The 13,589-nt window shown below is 52.4% G+C and overlaps 1 protein-coding gene across 7 annotated transcripts in view; it reads right to left on the reverse strand.

Moving 5' to 3' along the window:
- PPFIA1 (PTPRF interacting protein alpha 1) overlaps positions 1–13,589 on the reverse strand; it is a 75,757-nt gene that overhangs the window by 1,529 nt on the left and 60,639 nt on the right. For 3 of the 7 annotated variants that reach the window (XM_046014594.1, XM_046014593.1, XM_046014591.1), the window contains 8 exons: positions 12,937–12,999; positions 12,399–12,425; positions 7,655–7,830; positions 7,477–7,574; positions 5,196–5,371; positions 4,597–4,665; positions 3,264–3,426; positions 999–1,069 (listed from right to left, as the gene is read on the reverse strand). In XM_046014594.1, coding sequence (XP_045870550.1) covers positions 1,011–1,069; positions 3,264–3,426; positions 4,597–4,665; positions 5,196–5,371; positions 7,477–7,574; positions 7,655–7,830; positions 12,399–12,425; positions 12,937–12,999 — 831 coding nt within the window. In that variant the 3' untranslated portion in view covers positions 999–1,010. The remainder of the gene's footprint in view (positions 1–998; positions 1,070–3,263; positions 3,427–4,596; positions 4,666–5,195; positions 5,372–7,476; positions 7,575–7,654; positions 7,831–12,398; positions 12,426–12,936; positions 13,000–13,589) is intronic. The other 4 variants (XM_046014597.1, XM_046014592.1, XM_046014596.1 and 1 more) reach the window with 2 other exon arrangements.

Consider the following 13,589-nt stretch of genomic DNA (forward strand, 5'->3'; position numbering starts at 1 on the left):
TGCTTGTCAATGAGAATCCATTTTGGCTTACGTCTAAGTTACCAATTTTAAAAAAGGTTGAAAAAACAAAATTTTGAAAAGATTTTAAGTAACTCTACACCCAACGTGGGGCTCGAACTCGAGCCTGAGACCCAGAGCCACACGCCCCTCAGACTGAGCCAGCAGGGAGCCCCCAGCATCCACATCTCCTGGCTGAGGGAGGAAACCCAAGAGAGAGCAAACAAAGCCCCCCCCCCCCCCCGCAAAGGCCCCCAGAGCAGGGGCAGGAGGCCCGGCTCCTGGGCCTGCACAGGAAATCTCAATCCACAAACTCAGCCCCTCTCAGGGCAATGCACTTGGCTTGTTGTTTTTTTGTGTTTTTTTTAGACCAGCCTCTTAGGGTGCCGGGGGGGGGGCTCAGTCGGTGGGGCGTCTGACTCTTGGTTTGGGCTCAGATCGGGCCCTCGGGGTCGTGAGATCGAGCTCCACATCAGGCTCCATGCACAGCGCGGAGGTGGGGAGAGCCTCGAGCAGGCAGCCCCTCCCCCACCGCTCACACGAGTGTGCACACACACTCCCGCGCTCTCAAACCAGTCTTTAAAGCAAACCCAGTCTCTCAGTGGAGAGGCTCTCGGCACCGCACGGTGGGGCTGCCTCACGAAGCTTCAAACTTGGGGCGTTTCACTCAGGACCGTGTGTCTACAGGGGGCTGGTGGCGGCGGCCTGGGGGGTGACGGCAGGTGCAGGCAGCCACCCAGGTGCCAGAGACCTGCTGGGGACAGCCCGCTGAGGGCCAGGTTCCCTCTCCTGTGCTGTCCTGCCTCTCCCCGCTCCGCACCCCCTGGAAGACAGGAGCGGACACGGGAGCCAGCAAGGACAGGAGTGAGACACCCTGTCTCTCTCGTGGACCCAGGACACGGCGGCCTGTGTGCGTGGCACGCACGGGGGGCACAGGGGCTCATGTGCACACTCCTGCGCGGGGCCCTGAGCTCCCGGGGCCGCCTCTCCCGGCTACTCACCCGCAGGAGGCGTCAGCAGGAGTAAGTCCTGACCGTGGCGGAATCCAGCCTCTGCGGTCCCGACACGCCGCCTGCTCCGACGGCCACGAGGGGAGGCGTGCAAACACAGCATGCGGTTAGTCTCCGAGCGGCACACACACACGCACACGCACATTCACGTCCACAGCAATGCCTACAGAGGGGCTCCCAGGGGACCTCCGAGCGGGACTGGAGGAGCCGGAGGAGGGGAACTGAGTCACCGAGTGGCCTTGTCCCCCCCTCCGCCGAGCAGCCGGGGGTCCCCGGGGCCGCAGGTGACAGGAGCCATTCCGCCACACTCCTCTGCATTAGTAACCATCGTGAACACGGTGACTCCGTCTCTCCTTAAGCCTCCAGATTTATAGACTTTTCTTTCAGCCCTAAGTATCCATCTGTGCAGGGAGAGTGGGAGGTGAACAGCCCGGCAGCAAGCTGAGCATTCCCAGGCCGCTGCGGGCTGCCCAGAGCCCGTCCCGAGGCCCGCTCTGGCCGTCTGTCTGAGGACGGCCTTGCCCTCCAGGCAGCAGGTGCGGGACCGCGCTCAGGAAACCGAAGCCCAACACCCCTTCCTGCGGCCACGGCAGCTGCGGGCACGCCTCAGGCGCTCTGTGCTATCAAGAGCCCCCGAGGGACTCGGCTGTGGGCTGCGAGCAGTCCCCAGCCCCAGTCCCGCCTCCCACAGGCGGCCTGGGAGCCCCGTCGCCGACGGCCGCCCCGGGGCTGGGAAGCACGTGCAGGGAGCTGGGGCGCCGGGCCCCATGCACCCTGCGTTTCAGAAGCCACGACGCCCACGGGACCCGAGTAATGCCTCCGTGGCTATGCGGGTGAGGGTCCCCTCCCAGGGCTATGCTCCCTGCGCCTTTCTCTAGGCTCACGTTTCCTTCAGCTGAGCTGCGAGCCAGACGTCGCTAATGTTTCTAACAAGCCAGGTGCAGTTTGTGAAGCGAGGCCGTGAGCAGGCCGCCCGCCCCAGAAGCCGAAGGCTAAGTGACCACTAAAACCTAGAGAAATCACCCACAGGCTTCTTGAAGAAAAATGCTGTTTTTTTCAGAAGGCTGGGTTTCCCCTCGTTACCATGTTGCTGAAGCCTGGCCAAGAGATGCAGTGTTTTAAATGAAAACGCCGCCTGGCAAGCCTCCCTCACTCAAAGCTCAGGGAAGGCTTTCTGGAAATTGCCTTCCTCGGGGCTGTGCGTGGGCAGCGAGAGCAGAACTCGCAGCCCTCGGCACAGGCAGGGCGAGGGGCACGGGAACCGGGACACCAGGCTGTGCGTCTACACCTGCGCCCTTCCCTGCAGTTGCCTAGCCCGTCCGCCGAGCGGGAGCGCGCGGCTGCCCGTCCCACGGGCTCACGGGTCGGGGCACGCCGGACACTTGCCAACCGCTTCCTGTGAAGGACTCGCTGCCACAAGCCATCAGTGAGGAAGATGCTGGTGCAACCACCACTCTGCAGATGGGGACACTGAGGCACAGGGCTCAAGCTCATGCGCCTCGCACAGGGCAGAGCCCGATTCCAGCCCAGGCCGGAGAGTCTGGGCCTCCATCCTGTCACTGAGTGGGACAGGGTCAGAGCGGACGGTCCCTCCGCAGGCCACAGCCAAGTCCTCACTAGCAGAGGGGCCGTCCGGGGTCATCACGTGTGATGAGTACCGACAGCACCGGCCGTGCTCTGTGAGGACCTCCCGGGTCCCCGCTCCCTGCGCCGCCGCCTCTTACAACGTGTCAGGACCCGGACAAGTGCGAGCAGGGACGGAGGTGGAGACGGAGCGGATGACAACTGACTCAGTCACTCCTCCCGCGCAGAGACAAGTCCCGGGGGTGAAGGACGCGGTGGGAAAGCTCCTGCCGCTCCAGGCAGAGCCCCCCAGGCCGCACGTACACGTCTCTGCGCGTGCGGACGTTGGTCCCACGCTCTGAGGACACGCGCTGCTCGGTTCATCACTCGGGAGAACGTGCTACTGTTCAGCCAGGTGAGATCGGAAAACGTGTCTGTGTCTGAACTTCTACCCAGCCGTGAGGGTCAATTCCAGAGCACGTGTACGCTCTGCCTGTGCAGAAGGCTGCGAGTTCTGCTCTTGCGGCCCACATACAGCCCCAAGGAAAGCACTTTCCAGAAAGCCTTCCCTGAGCTTGCACGCAACCGCAGCCACACGCCCCCAAACTCCCGGCTCGGACCGCGGTGAGTGCCCCCGCCAGAAAGCTGCTCGTGCTGCCGGCCGTGGCCGGGGCAGCGCGGGGCCTCACGTACCGTCCAGCTGCATCTTCTTTGGCTGCACAGAGGGCGAGGACAGAGAAGTGACCCGGAAGTTTGCGGGGAGAGTCTCTGCTGACCCAGCAGCTAAGCCACGAACGTCCTTTGGTCTAAACTTTTTCCTCCAGGAAGGTGCCCTCCTAAAGCTTTTATCGTCGTCCTGGTAAATTAAAGGGCAGAAAGCAGGACTGCTTTTAAAGGACAAAATACGCAGTAAAGTCACCACCCCTTTAAAATGTCCTTGTCACCGCATTTTTGTTCACGTGTCTCTAACCCCATTCTTGATAACCACCGGACTTTGTGCCCGGACTGGGAACTTCAGGGAGCGAAAGGGAGCAGGGCCACCCTCATGCTGGGACCCCAGCTGGGCACAAATCGGGACAGTCCCGAGCCTCCTGGGCGTGTGCCTATCTGCCACGTGTCGCTCCTTCTCCTGCAAAGATCAACTTCTAGCTCGGAAAGATACGACATTTTTGTCTTCAAAACAGTCCTCAGGGGGCACCTGGGTGGCTCAGTGGGTTAAAGCCTCTGCCTTCGGCTCAGGTCATGATCTCAGGGTCCTGGGATCAAGTCCCGCATCGGGCTCTCTGCTCAGCGGGGAGCCTGCTTCTCCCTCTCCCTCTGCCTGCCTCTCTGCCTGCTTGTGCTCTCTGCCTGTCAAATGAATAAATAAAATCTTTAAAAAAGAAAAAACCAGTCCTCAGGCTGGGACAGGCCAGCGGGTCAGGTGTTCTGTTCCCACCACACTCAAGTGTTCGCACAGCGATGAAGACAGTAACATGTCGTGGGGGAGCACACGAGTCGTGGTCTCGTATGACATGAACGTGTCCTGTGTTTCCAAATAAACTTCTGAAACCTTCCACCAGAGCGCAAGGGGCCCTGGATGGGTGAGGTATCCAGCTGCCCCAAAACACAGCTCAGACTCCCTTCCTAGACTGCAACCAATGCTTTCTGATGTGGAAAACATTTCTGAAGGGTATCAAAAGTTAAATAGCAAAAATGAAAAAAAACACCTCCCCATCTTAGTGAAAATACTGCTTTCATATTAGCTCATTTGTTAAATTTAAGAGCAAAACTTGTAAAGTAAAACCATGTCCACATTTGGAAGAGTCACCCAGACCACCTGGCTCCTACAAATACGCGAATTTACATTGGTTTCTTTACCTTTACAGATTTTACTTTTAGGTTATCTCTGCACCCAACGTGGGGCTTAAGCCCACAACCCTGAGATCAAGAGGCCCACGCTCGACCGAGCTGAGCCGGAAGGGCTCCCCCAAATATGAAGTTTACATTTAATGCACATTTAAAAGTCATTAGGCTGAAAACTTACTTCATCGAACCTTCTGTCAGTCCCCATGACCAGAAGGTTGTTAAACTCTCTCTCCAAGACAGCGCGAGCCTGAAATCATAACAGAACAACGCCCCCAACTCCCATCAGTCTCATCTGGAGGATGTCCGCGTATCACGGCTGCTTTTAAACAGAGAATTTAAAAAAGACACCAACAATAACTCAAGGGCTGAAGGCCTGGAACCACGCAGTGTACTTTAAGTCAGCGGTTTTAATGGGGAGTCATTTACGGGCCCTGGGAGGTGGGCATCCGCGGGCTCCTGGGCCACCAGGTAACAAGTATGCCGTGAGGGCTGCTGCTGGTGGGGAGGCTGAGGGACTGGGCAAGTACAACGTTCTGTAGACAAACAGAAACATTCCTGATTCTCCAGTGAGCCCATGGGTCAAAAAGGAGGACACAGGGAAATGAGAAAGTTCCCGAGACCTCCGTCCGGCGGCATACTCAACTGAGAGTGTCCCTCTCCTCAGCCGGGGGAGAGAGGCAGGGGGAGAGAGGACGGGCAGGGCTGGGGTGGGGGGGTTGGCTCCAAGGTGGAGCGAGGTGGTGGCTGGAGGGCAGGGTGTGGGTGCAGCCGCGTCACCTGCGTGTTCTGTGTGGGGATCTGCAGCAGGAGCGCCAGGGCATTGGCATCGAAGGTCTCGTCCAAGGCCATGAGCGCGCCGTGGACGCCGCTCTCGATGAGGTTGTTGGCGTATTCTTTAAGGCCGATCGACAGGATCCAGCGAATCACTCGATCGTTGCTCCAAACCAGCACATCTGCAGGCGAGTGAAAACACGCTCCAGGCGCCGCAGGAACCTCTTTTCCCGCATCCGCCCGGCAACACACGATCAAGACACCCCCGCAGGTCCCAAGCCTCCGGCTCCTGACACGAAACGCAAGCCACACGGGACCCGGGGCACGGCCAGGTGGGCGCACGGAGGACCTCTGCTGCACTCGCACGCTGCCGTCCTGGCCTGTGGCTTGTCCGGTGGAGACCGACCAACGGAAACTCACTCTGACTCCACCTGGGGGCAAGGAACTTACTACCCACACCGAGTTTCTAGGGAATAGAAAGCGACGGGGGCCCAGTCTCCGGAAACCAACGGGACATACCAGGAATCCGAACGCCCACTATGTAGGCACGTGCTTGCCCTACAGACCTCGGATCTTCTGAAGTATTGTCCTGCCATCAGAGGCGCGGGCTGCGGGCACTGTGGCTGGGCAGCTTGTGAATTCGACACAAACCCCTCATAATATCAAAGACTTTTTAATTGTTGCATTTTAAAAACAGAGAACCTGGAAGATATTCTCCGGCATATTAGAAACTGTGGGGGAAGATCTTATATTTATGCAACGTAATAAACTATCAGTTTTGCTCTAGCAGAGATCGAAAAATAGCCACCCTGTGAAAAATACACCCAGAAGATCACCAGTTCCTTTCAGAGACCGCTTCCGTCAACTGCGGAAAGATTTACGATGGAAATACAAGACAAATGAAACATATCTCATCGCCCACCTCCTTTTCTAGATATACACACAGACACACACACACACAGACACACACAGATACACACTCACAGACAGATACACACACACATGGATACACACACAGATACACACACACAGATACACACACAGATACACACACACAAGATATACACACACAGATACACACTCACAGATACACACACTCACAGATACACACACAGATACACACACTCACAGACACACACTCACAGATACAACACACACAGATACACACACAGATAGATTACAAACGTTAGCTAAATGTTTTTCCTGTGATTCGCAGTAACTCAATCGTGGCTAGACTGGCCTTCCAAGAGGCCACCTCCCCAACCATATCATTGTCTTTAATTTCTGTCTTAGTAAAGACATGGACGAAACCGCACTTACAGGGACTGCGGCAGTAAGGATTAGGTAAATCAACCTACGTGCTTAGAGCTGGTCAACACGGCTCACCTGCTATTACCATTCTTAGTGATTCCTTTATACTGAAAATTTGGGGAGCCTTTACGTGGGAGCTTACTCGTTACTACCTTATTTCCAAGCAAACTACTACACTGCTCACCGAGAGGTGCCCTGGGTGGGTAGCTCCCCAGCAGAGGAGAGCACCCGCCGCCTCCCAGCCGAGCACCCTTGTGCCCTAACACCCCTTCTACCAGAAATGCCTCTGCCCACACCCGGCCCCAATAAGATGCTCTCCATCCCGTCTTTAGGGCCTGACTGCCACGGGAACCCCACGCTGCTCCCTCAGCCACGGGAGCAGAGCCACGCTGTCCTTCTCTTCTGGGCGCCTCGGGCCCTGGCTAGACAGCAGTGTTCGTCACGCGTCCACCGAGCAGCACGCAGCACGGGCCCGTTCGCCTCTGCTCTGCTGCTATCTGGCCGCACGGGGCAGCAGTTCTGGACGGAGGACGACGTGTGTCCTCGCAACGGGAGAGGTCTGAGGTCACAGGAAAAATGCTCCCTTTGAGACCCCGACCTTCCAGACTGAGGTGAGCACAAGGCAAACGGCACAGCGGACGGTCTCAGAGGCGCCCCGTCTTCCCTCCTTTCTCTGTAATGATGCCGGACTAGCCTTCTCCGCTTAAAGCGTTTCCTTACCTTTTTAAATTGCTTATTTTGTTTATTTTTCATCTCTTTTTAAAGTTTTGTTTTTGAGTAATCTCTACATCCATCGTGGGGCTGGAACGCACAACCCCAAGATCAAGAGTCGCACGCTCCACTGACAGAGCCGGCTGGGTGCCCCTTGTAATTTTTTAACTTATTTTTCGTTTTTGTTTTTAAATAGACAGTCACCAGGCTGTTAGCACCGTGGGAAGCAGCAGTACCCCACATCCACGACACACGATATACTAGCCTTTTATTTCATTCTGGCTTTCTTCTCTTTTCTTCTCCAGTTCCTTTCGGTCATAATTTAATCTCCGCAGGCACATGATTCCACACTGGAAACTGTTTCTATTGGGGGAAAAAAAAAAGTAAGCCGTGGCAGGGCGCGAGCTCCCGGAGCTAACGGGCAGGCCTCCCCGCGGGCGCACCTGTGGAGGCTGTCCACCATCTTCAGCTGCCCCCGCAGGTCCTTCTTGGTCAGGTGGTCCAGCATGCGCGCGTCCACCAGGCACTCCATGAAGTAGCTGCGGTACTGTGCCAGGCCCAGGCTGGGCAGCCACTCATTGCCGATCCACTCGTGGTTCATGTCCCCGTAGGCCAGGGTCTGGTTGCAATAATTAAGCACATCATTTCAGAAGAAAAGCCCCGGAGGAGGTCATAAGGGTCATTCAAATAATCTTTAAACTGGATTTCCAATCTGTTCGATTCTCAAAGGCTGAAGTGGTAACATTGTTTTTATAATTTCAGAGTAACTTGATCTCCTATTGACTCTTGAATTGTTAGTGACATTTTGTACAAAAGAAATTATACTCTGAAAAGTCTATGACTTGTGCTAATGAATTTAACATATTGACCAGAGTACAATAAAATGGTGACTAGTTACATGCTGTCTCTCTGAGCTAGTCTTCATGTATAATGATACAAGGACAAAGAACGATCACGGCTCATGAACAAGTTTGAAGGATCAATCCAAGTCTACTCAGTAAAAATCTCTCTGGCTGCTTTTCATTTTATTTTTAACACTTTGCTTTCTGTATTTCTTTAATAAAATAGGTTAATTTCAAAATCAACTTTAAAAGAGTGAATTAAAACACAGATTGAAAGAAGAGAGGAACATGGTAAGGCTGAGAGGAGAGAGAGTCAGGAGACGCCCTCCCCATCTCACCACCTAATTTGGTAACTGAGACCCTGAGCCAAATGACTGGCTCATGCAGACAGAGAAGCCCGGAAGCAGCAGCAGCATCACCTAACCCAACCAACGTGACAGACCGTTCCACCCAACAGCAGCATACAAAGAACATTCTCCAACAGAGAACAATCTCCACATATTCAGAGAGACTGAAATCATACCAAGTATATTTCCCCTGACCTCAAGTGAATTACATTAGAAATCCATAATAAAAAGACATCTAGAAAATTCCCAAATATTTGGAATTAGCACACTTCCAAATAACCCATGTGTCAAAAGAAGAAATCACAAGGGAAATGGGAAAATAAAATGAAAGTGAACATGCAAGGAACACCTGGTTGGCCTTGGTCAGTGGAGTATGCGACTTGATGTCAGGGTTGTGAGTTCAAGCCCCACACTGGGTGTATATAAAATGATGGAGGTAAAACCTGGATCTTCCTAAAATCACTGAGAGTGATTGAGAAGAAAGATATAAACCACCAACATCAAGAATGAAAGAGGGGGCATCAGTACAGACCCTATAGACACTGAAATGGTAATATGGGAAAACTGTGGACAGCTATAAGAAACCTGGATAAAACAGGCAAATTTCATGAAAGGCATATCTATGAAAGCCACTCAGTAAGAAACAGGTGACCCGTACCTGAACTTGAACTTGCAGCTACAGACCACACACACACACACACACACACACACACACACACACACACATGCACACACGATGCCCATACACTCAATCTCTACTCTAAATGCCTTCACTGGTGAACTCTACCAAACGTTTATGAAAAAACTACCAATTACACAAACTATTACAAAAACATGAAGAAGAAGGAATATCTAACTCATTCTATAAGAGCGGCATTATCCTGACACCAAAACACACCAGACACATTTCAAGAAAACTACAGACCAATAAATATCCCTCACAGACATAGATGCAAATGTTTCTTAACAAAATGTTAGCAAAACAAATCAGTAATAAATTAAAAGAATAAGATATCATGACAAGTGGGGTTTATCCCAGGAACATAAGTTGGGCCAATATTTGAAAAAAATCAGAGAAATTCACTGTATCAAAGGACTAACATGAAGAACCACAGAAACGTGAGAAAGGTGTGCGATCAAATCATCACTCATTCACGGAAACCTCTGCAACCCAGGCTCAGACGACAACTGCCTCAACTTGACAAAGGCTTCCACAAAAACCCAGAGCTGCCAGTACTCAGTGGTGAAAGAGTGAATGCATCTTCCCTACATTCAGGAACAAAATTAAGGATGTCTACCCCCACCACTTTCACTCAACACTGTACTAGAACTCTCGGCCACTGTGATAAGGCAAGAAAGAGAAATCAAAAGCATATGGGTTGGAAAAGAAATAAAACTGTCTTTGCAGATGACTTGATGAGCAGTATTAGAAAAATACAGAGCAGGAGCGCCTGGGTGGCTCAGTGGGTTAAGCCTCTGCCTTCAGCTCGGGTCATGATCTCAGGGTCCTGGGATCAAGCCCCGCATTGGGCTCTCTGCTCAGTGGGGAGCCTGCTTCCTCCCCTCTCTCTGCCTACTTGTGATCTCTGTCAGATAAATAAATAAAATCTTAAAAAAAAAAAAAAGGAAAAACACAGAGCAGCTATCTGAACTAAAATGAGCTTAACCAAGTTGCAGGATACAAGGTCAATATATGAAAGTGAACTGTATTTCTAAATACTAGAAATGAGCCAGAAATGGAGATTTTAAAAAACTATTTATACTGTGATCGAGACTCATGAAATCCTTTGGAATAAGTGGAACAGGGTATGTGCAAGATTTGTGCCAGGAAAAAGAAACTGACACGTCGTAAGTATCCGCATAAACATCAGACAAAGGTACTGGGTGTTCTTCAGTCCTAGAAGACTAAGTGACAGTCACAATTCTGTAGTGCCTTACGGGATCCTTGGAAATGGTAACTCTCAACTACCATGGTGTCCTGGCTTGAAAATACAGCCTCTAATCTATTATTTACCCCAAACAAGCTAAAAGAAACCAGTCAAATTACAACAGGAATGCTCAAATTCAGTAGGGAAAAACCTGTTTCACTACTTTCTCTAAATAACCATGAGTGAGAAAAACAGTAAACATTTTTGGAAAACTGTCACAGTGTCATGTTTTTTCAGACCTGAGTTTTAGAGTGTGAATACTACTCACTGCTTTCTTGCCTCTGTTTACGTATTCCTAATTGGACACAAAAATGCAAAGAAATTTCTCAACAGACAATTCCATGGGAGCAGAGCCCTCTTTAACGTGGTTCACTCATTCCTCTAGCTCCACTTCAGTGGTCCATGACACGAGCTCCCAGGGGAACCAGGCTCAAAGCCAGGGCGACCCGCACCTCCCGGCTGCCGCCACGTGTGCTGAAGAAGCACGACAGGATCTCTCTCATGGTCAGGGGCCACCTGGGCTCAGGAGACTGTCCCTGCACAGGCTCTGTTTTTTCCAGCCCTGACATGACCACGGATACAGGTCAGCTTTGTAACCTCTGTAAAACGTGAGGGACGATAGCAGCTGTCACCAGCAAGCAGCTCAGTTTCGCACAGACAGCACATTGATGCTACGTGCTAAGTGAAGGCATCGATGACTTGACCACACCTTGCGTGTTTTCCTGCCCTGGGTGCCAAGGGCATCTCAAACTGCCCCTGGGCTTTGGAGCTGGTGACTATGTAACAGCATGCAGAGGGCACACTGTACGACTTCTGCCCTTGGCAGCAGGTGGCAGGTGCACCCAGGACGCCTCTTCGTTCTCCTCCCATCTAGATGAGGGATGGAGCGGAAACCGTCCTTGTTTACGCTGAAGACTGACGCTGGCTAATTCTGGCGTCACTGGCATGGCCCATCCTTGCTTACGTTTCCACTGCAAAGAGCAAACGTTCAGCTGGTTTAACTCACAAGTCATGCCCCAGTACAGAGAATCGCATACCGAGGTGCTGTCAAAGTCCTTCTAACGAAAAACAACGACGTTTAAGCAATTACGAAATGCACCCTTTTTAATTCACTCATGGTCACTGCTGGCCCCATGAAGGGACGTCTGAGCGGGCCAAATGATTAATGAGGACACTCATCAGGGTAGCGGCACAGAGCGCCCGACTCAAGTGGCTGGAGAGGGAGCGCGCGGAGTATGACAGCCACTCTCCTCTTTTGCTTTTTAAAAAAGTAACATCGGCTTGACTTTAGGAGCACAGCTAGAGGAAAACAGGTGTTTCAACCACCAACTGGAAATGAGGAAAATTCAGATTTAGGGTTAATTTGATTTTTTTCAGATATACCAGTATCCTTTTGAGATCCTCGAACATGATGCCATTAGTTTAAGAGCCCTGGGAAGAACCGCCCAGCCGCGCCCTCGCAGCCTCCGATGTGGCGCTGGGACGGAACAGCCAGTCGGGCAGCAACAGCGCTAGAATCCCAGGCAGGGAACCACTGCTTTAACTCAAGCTGTCTCGGATCAGGGCTGCCGGAGAGTCGCGACAGAGCTTTATGTGAGCGGAAGAACCAGAAAGCTGAAAATCCGAATGCACGTTTTGCAGAGAGAGGCTTGATTTCTGAGAATCCCACGAGTGAGACAGCCTCTCGACCAGCACAGCAGCAGGACAGCCCAGAGCAGTGCCCTGAGACACAGACAGGCGGGGACAGTCCCCACGCCAAGTCTCATGCTGGGCACGCATCCCAGGGGCTGCCGAAGCCGCGGCACCCCGTCCGCGAGCCGCGTGCTAAACGAAGTCATCTGGGTTACAGAGTGAACCACCACGGTGCTACACGGGAAAGGTTCAAATTTGTCCATGAGACGTACTCTTTAAACCTATGCTTCGCTCTGACTAACGCTTCTAAGGCATCAACAATATTCCGCACAAATTAAGATGTTAAAAATGTCAAGAAAAGTCAATTACAAGCTTTCACACTCCAGCTCTTTTGCTGCGGTACATATAGTGAAGAGGATATTATAGAGAGTCTCCAACCTGAGCCCAGCTTCCCTCCTCATCCTCCTGGTGTTACGAGGTTAGGAATGCAAAAGAACAGAACTGTTAGTATTGGTGAGCTCAGTCACGCAGACACATCGACGCTGTAGGGAAGGTGCGGAGTGACGCGAGAGAAAAAGTTAAAAAAAAAAATCAAAGCATCATGCAAAACTCATGCAAAACTCATGCAAAACCAACAATTCCAATTTCTCATGCAAAGAGCCAATTTTCCCCGGCAAGCACCTCCATATAAGGAGAAAACTAGGGCCAGAACATGAAGACCAAGCACCAAACTGAGGTCTCTCCTTAAAGGGGACAGGAATTACATCTAAAGAGAGTGAGTCTACTAATTTTAAGTTCCTGAAAAAAAATCTAAAATAGAATTCCATTTCACACATTTAACTAATACCTAGTGGAAATACTTATCGGAACAATTTAACGTGAAATGACAGTTTTGTTTCCCCAGGAAAAGCCAAGAACCGTGCTGTTCTTAGGTGGGGAGCACTGAGGGGAGGGCGAGTTCGGGGCTGTGACTGACCGTTTGTGGCGTGGCTGTGAGCGTTTCCATCTCTTCATGCGTTAACCAGACATTTCCCGTGGTCTAGGGTGACCCCAGTGACCAACCACATCCAGGGCAAGGGAAGCAGGGACAAAGAGGAAAGGTGGCAGACAGGTCAGCCTCAGGCAGGTAAGAGGAGCAGGTGGAGGCCAAGGCCATTCTTGTCACCTTCTCCTCTTAGATGCCCGCGTGGAACATGACAGAGCGTTACAACAAGCTCGCCCCGTCCGTGAAGACTAACCACACCGCACCGACACTGTGTCGTCAGCGACCCAAGAACAGCCTCCTGTTCCCCGAGCTTTGTCTGGCCTGCCTCCCGCCTGAGGCGCGTCAACTATGGCAACGGTACACTCCGCACTTCTGAAAATTGGGCATTCTCAACTCCGTCTCACTCGGTACGGCCACCGTCTTGCCCAAAGCACAGCTGAGAGCCTGGTCTCCAGGTCTAGCTTTGGACTGTGGGACAACCATCCCCAGCAGGAGCTCTGCAAACCGGGCCACGTGGACGGGACCACTTCATCTGGGGAACCGGGAGGCATCGGGAGGCCCAGGACTTCAAGGAGCCAAAATACCGGCCCCAGTGAAGCGCCACAGCAGACCTGAGGCCCGTAAAAGTGCCGCACTGGCCGCCA

The sequence above is a fragment of the Meles meles genome, chromosome 8, assembly GCF_922984935.1.
Source record: "Meles meles chromosome 8, mMelMel3.1 paternal haplotype, whole genome shotgun sequence".
Taxonomy (NCBI): Eukaryota; Metazoa; Chordata; class Mammalia; order Carnivora; family Mustelidae; genus Meles; species Meles meles.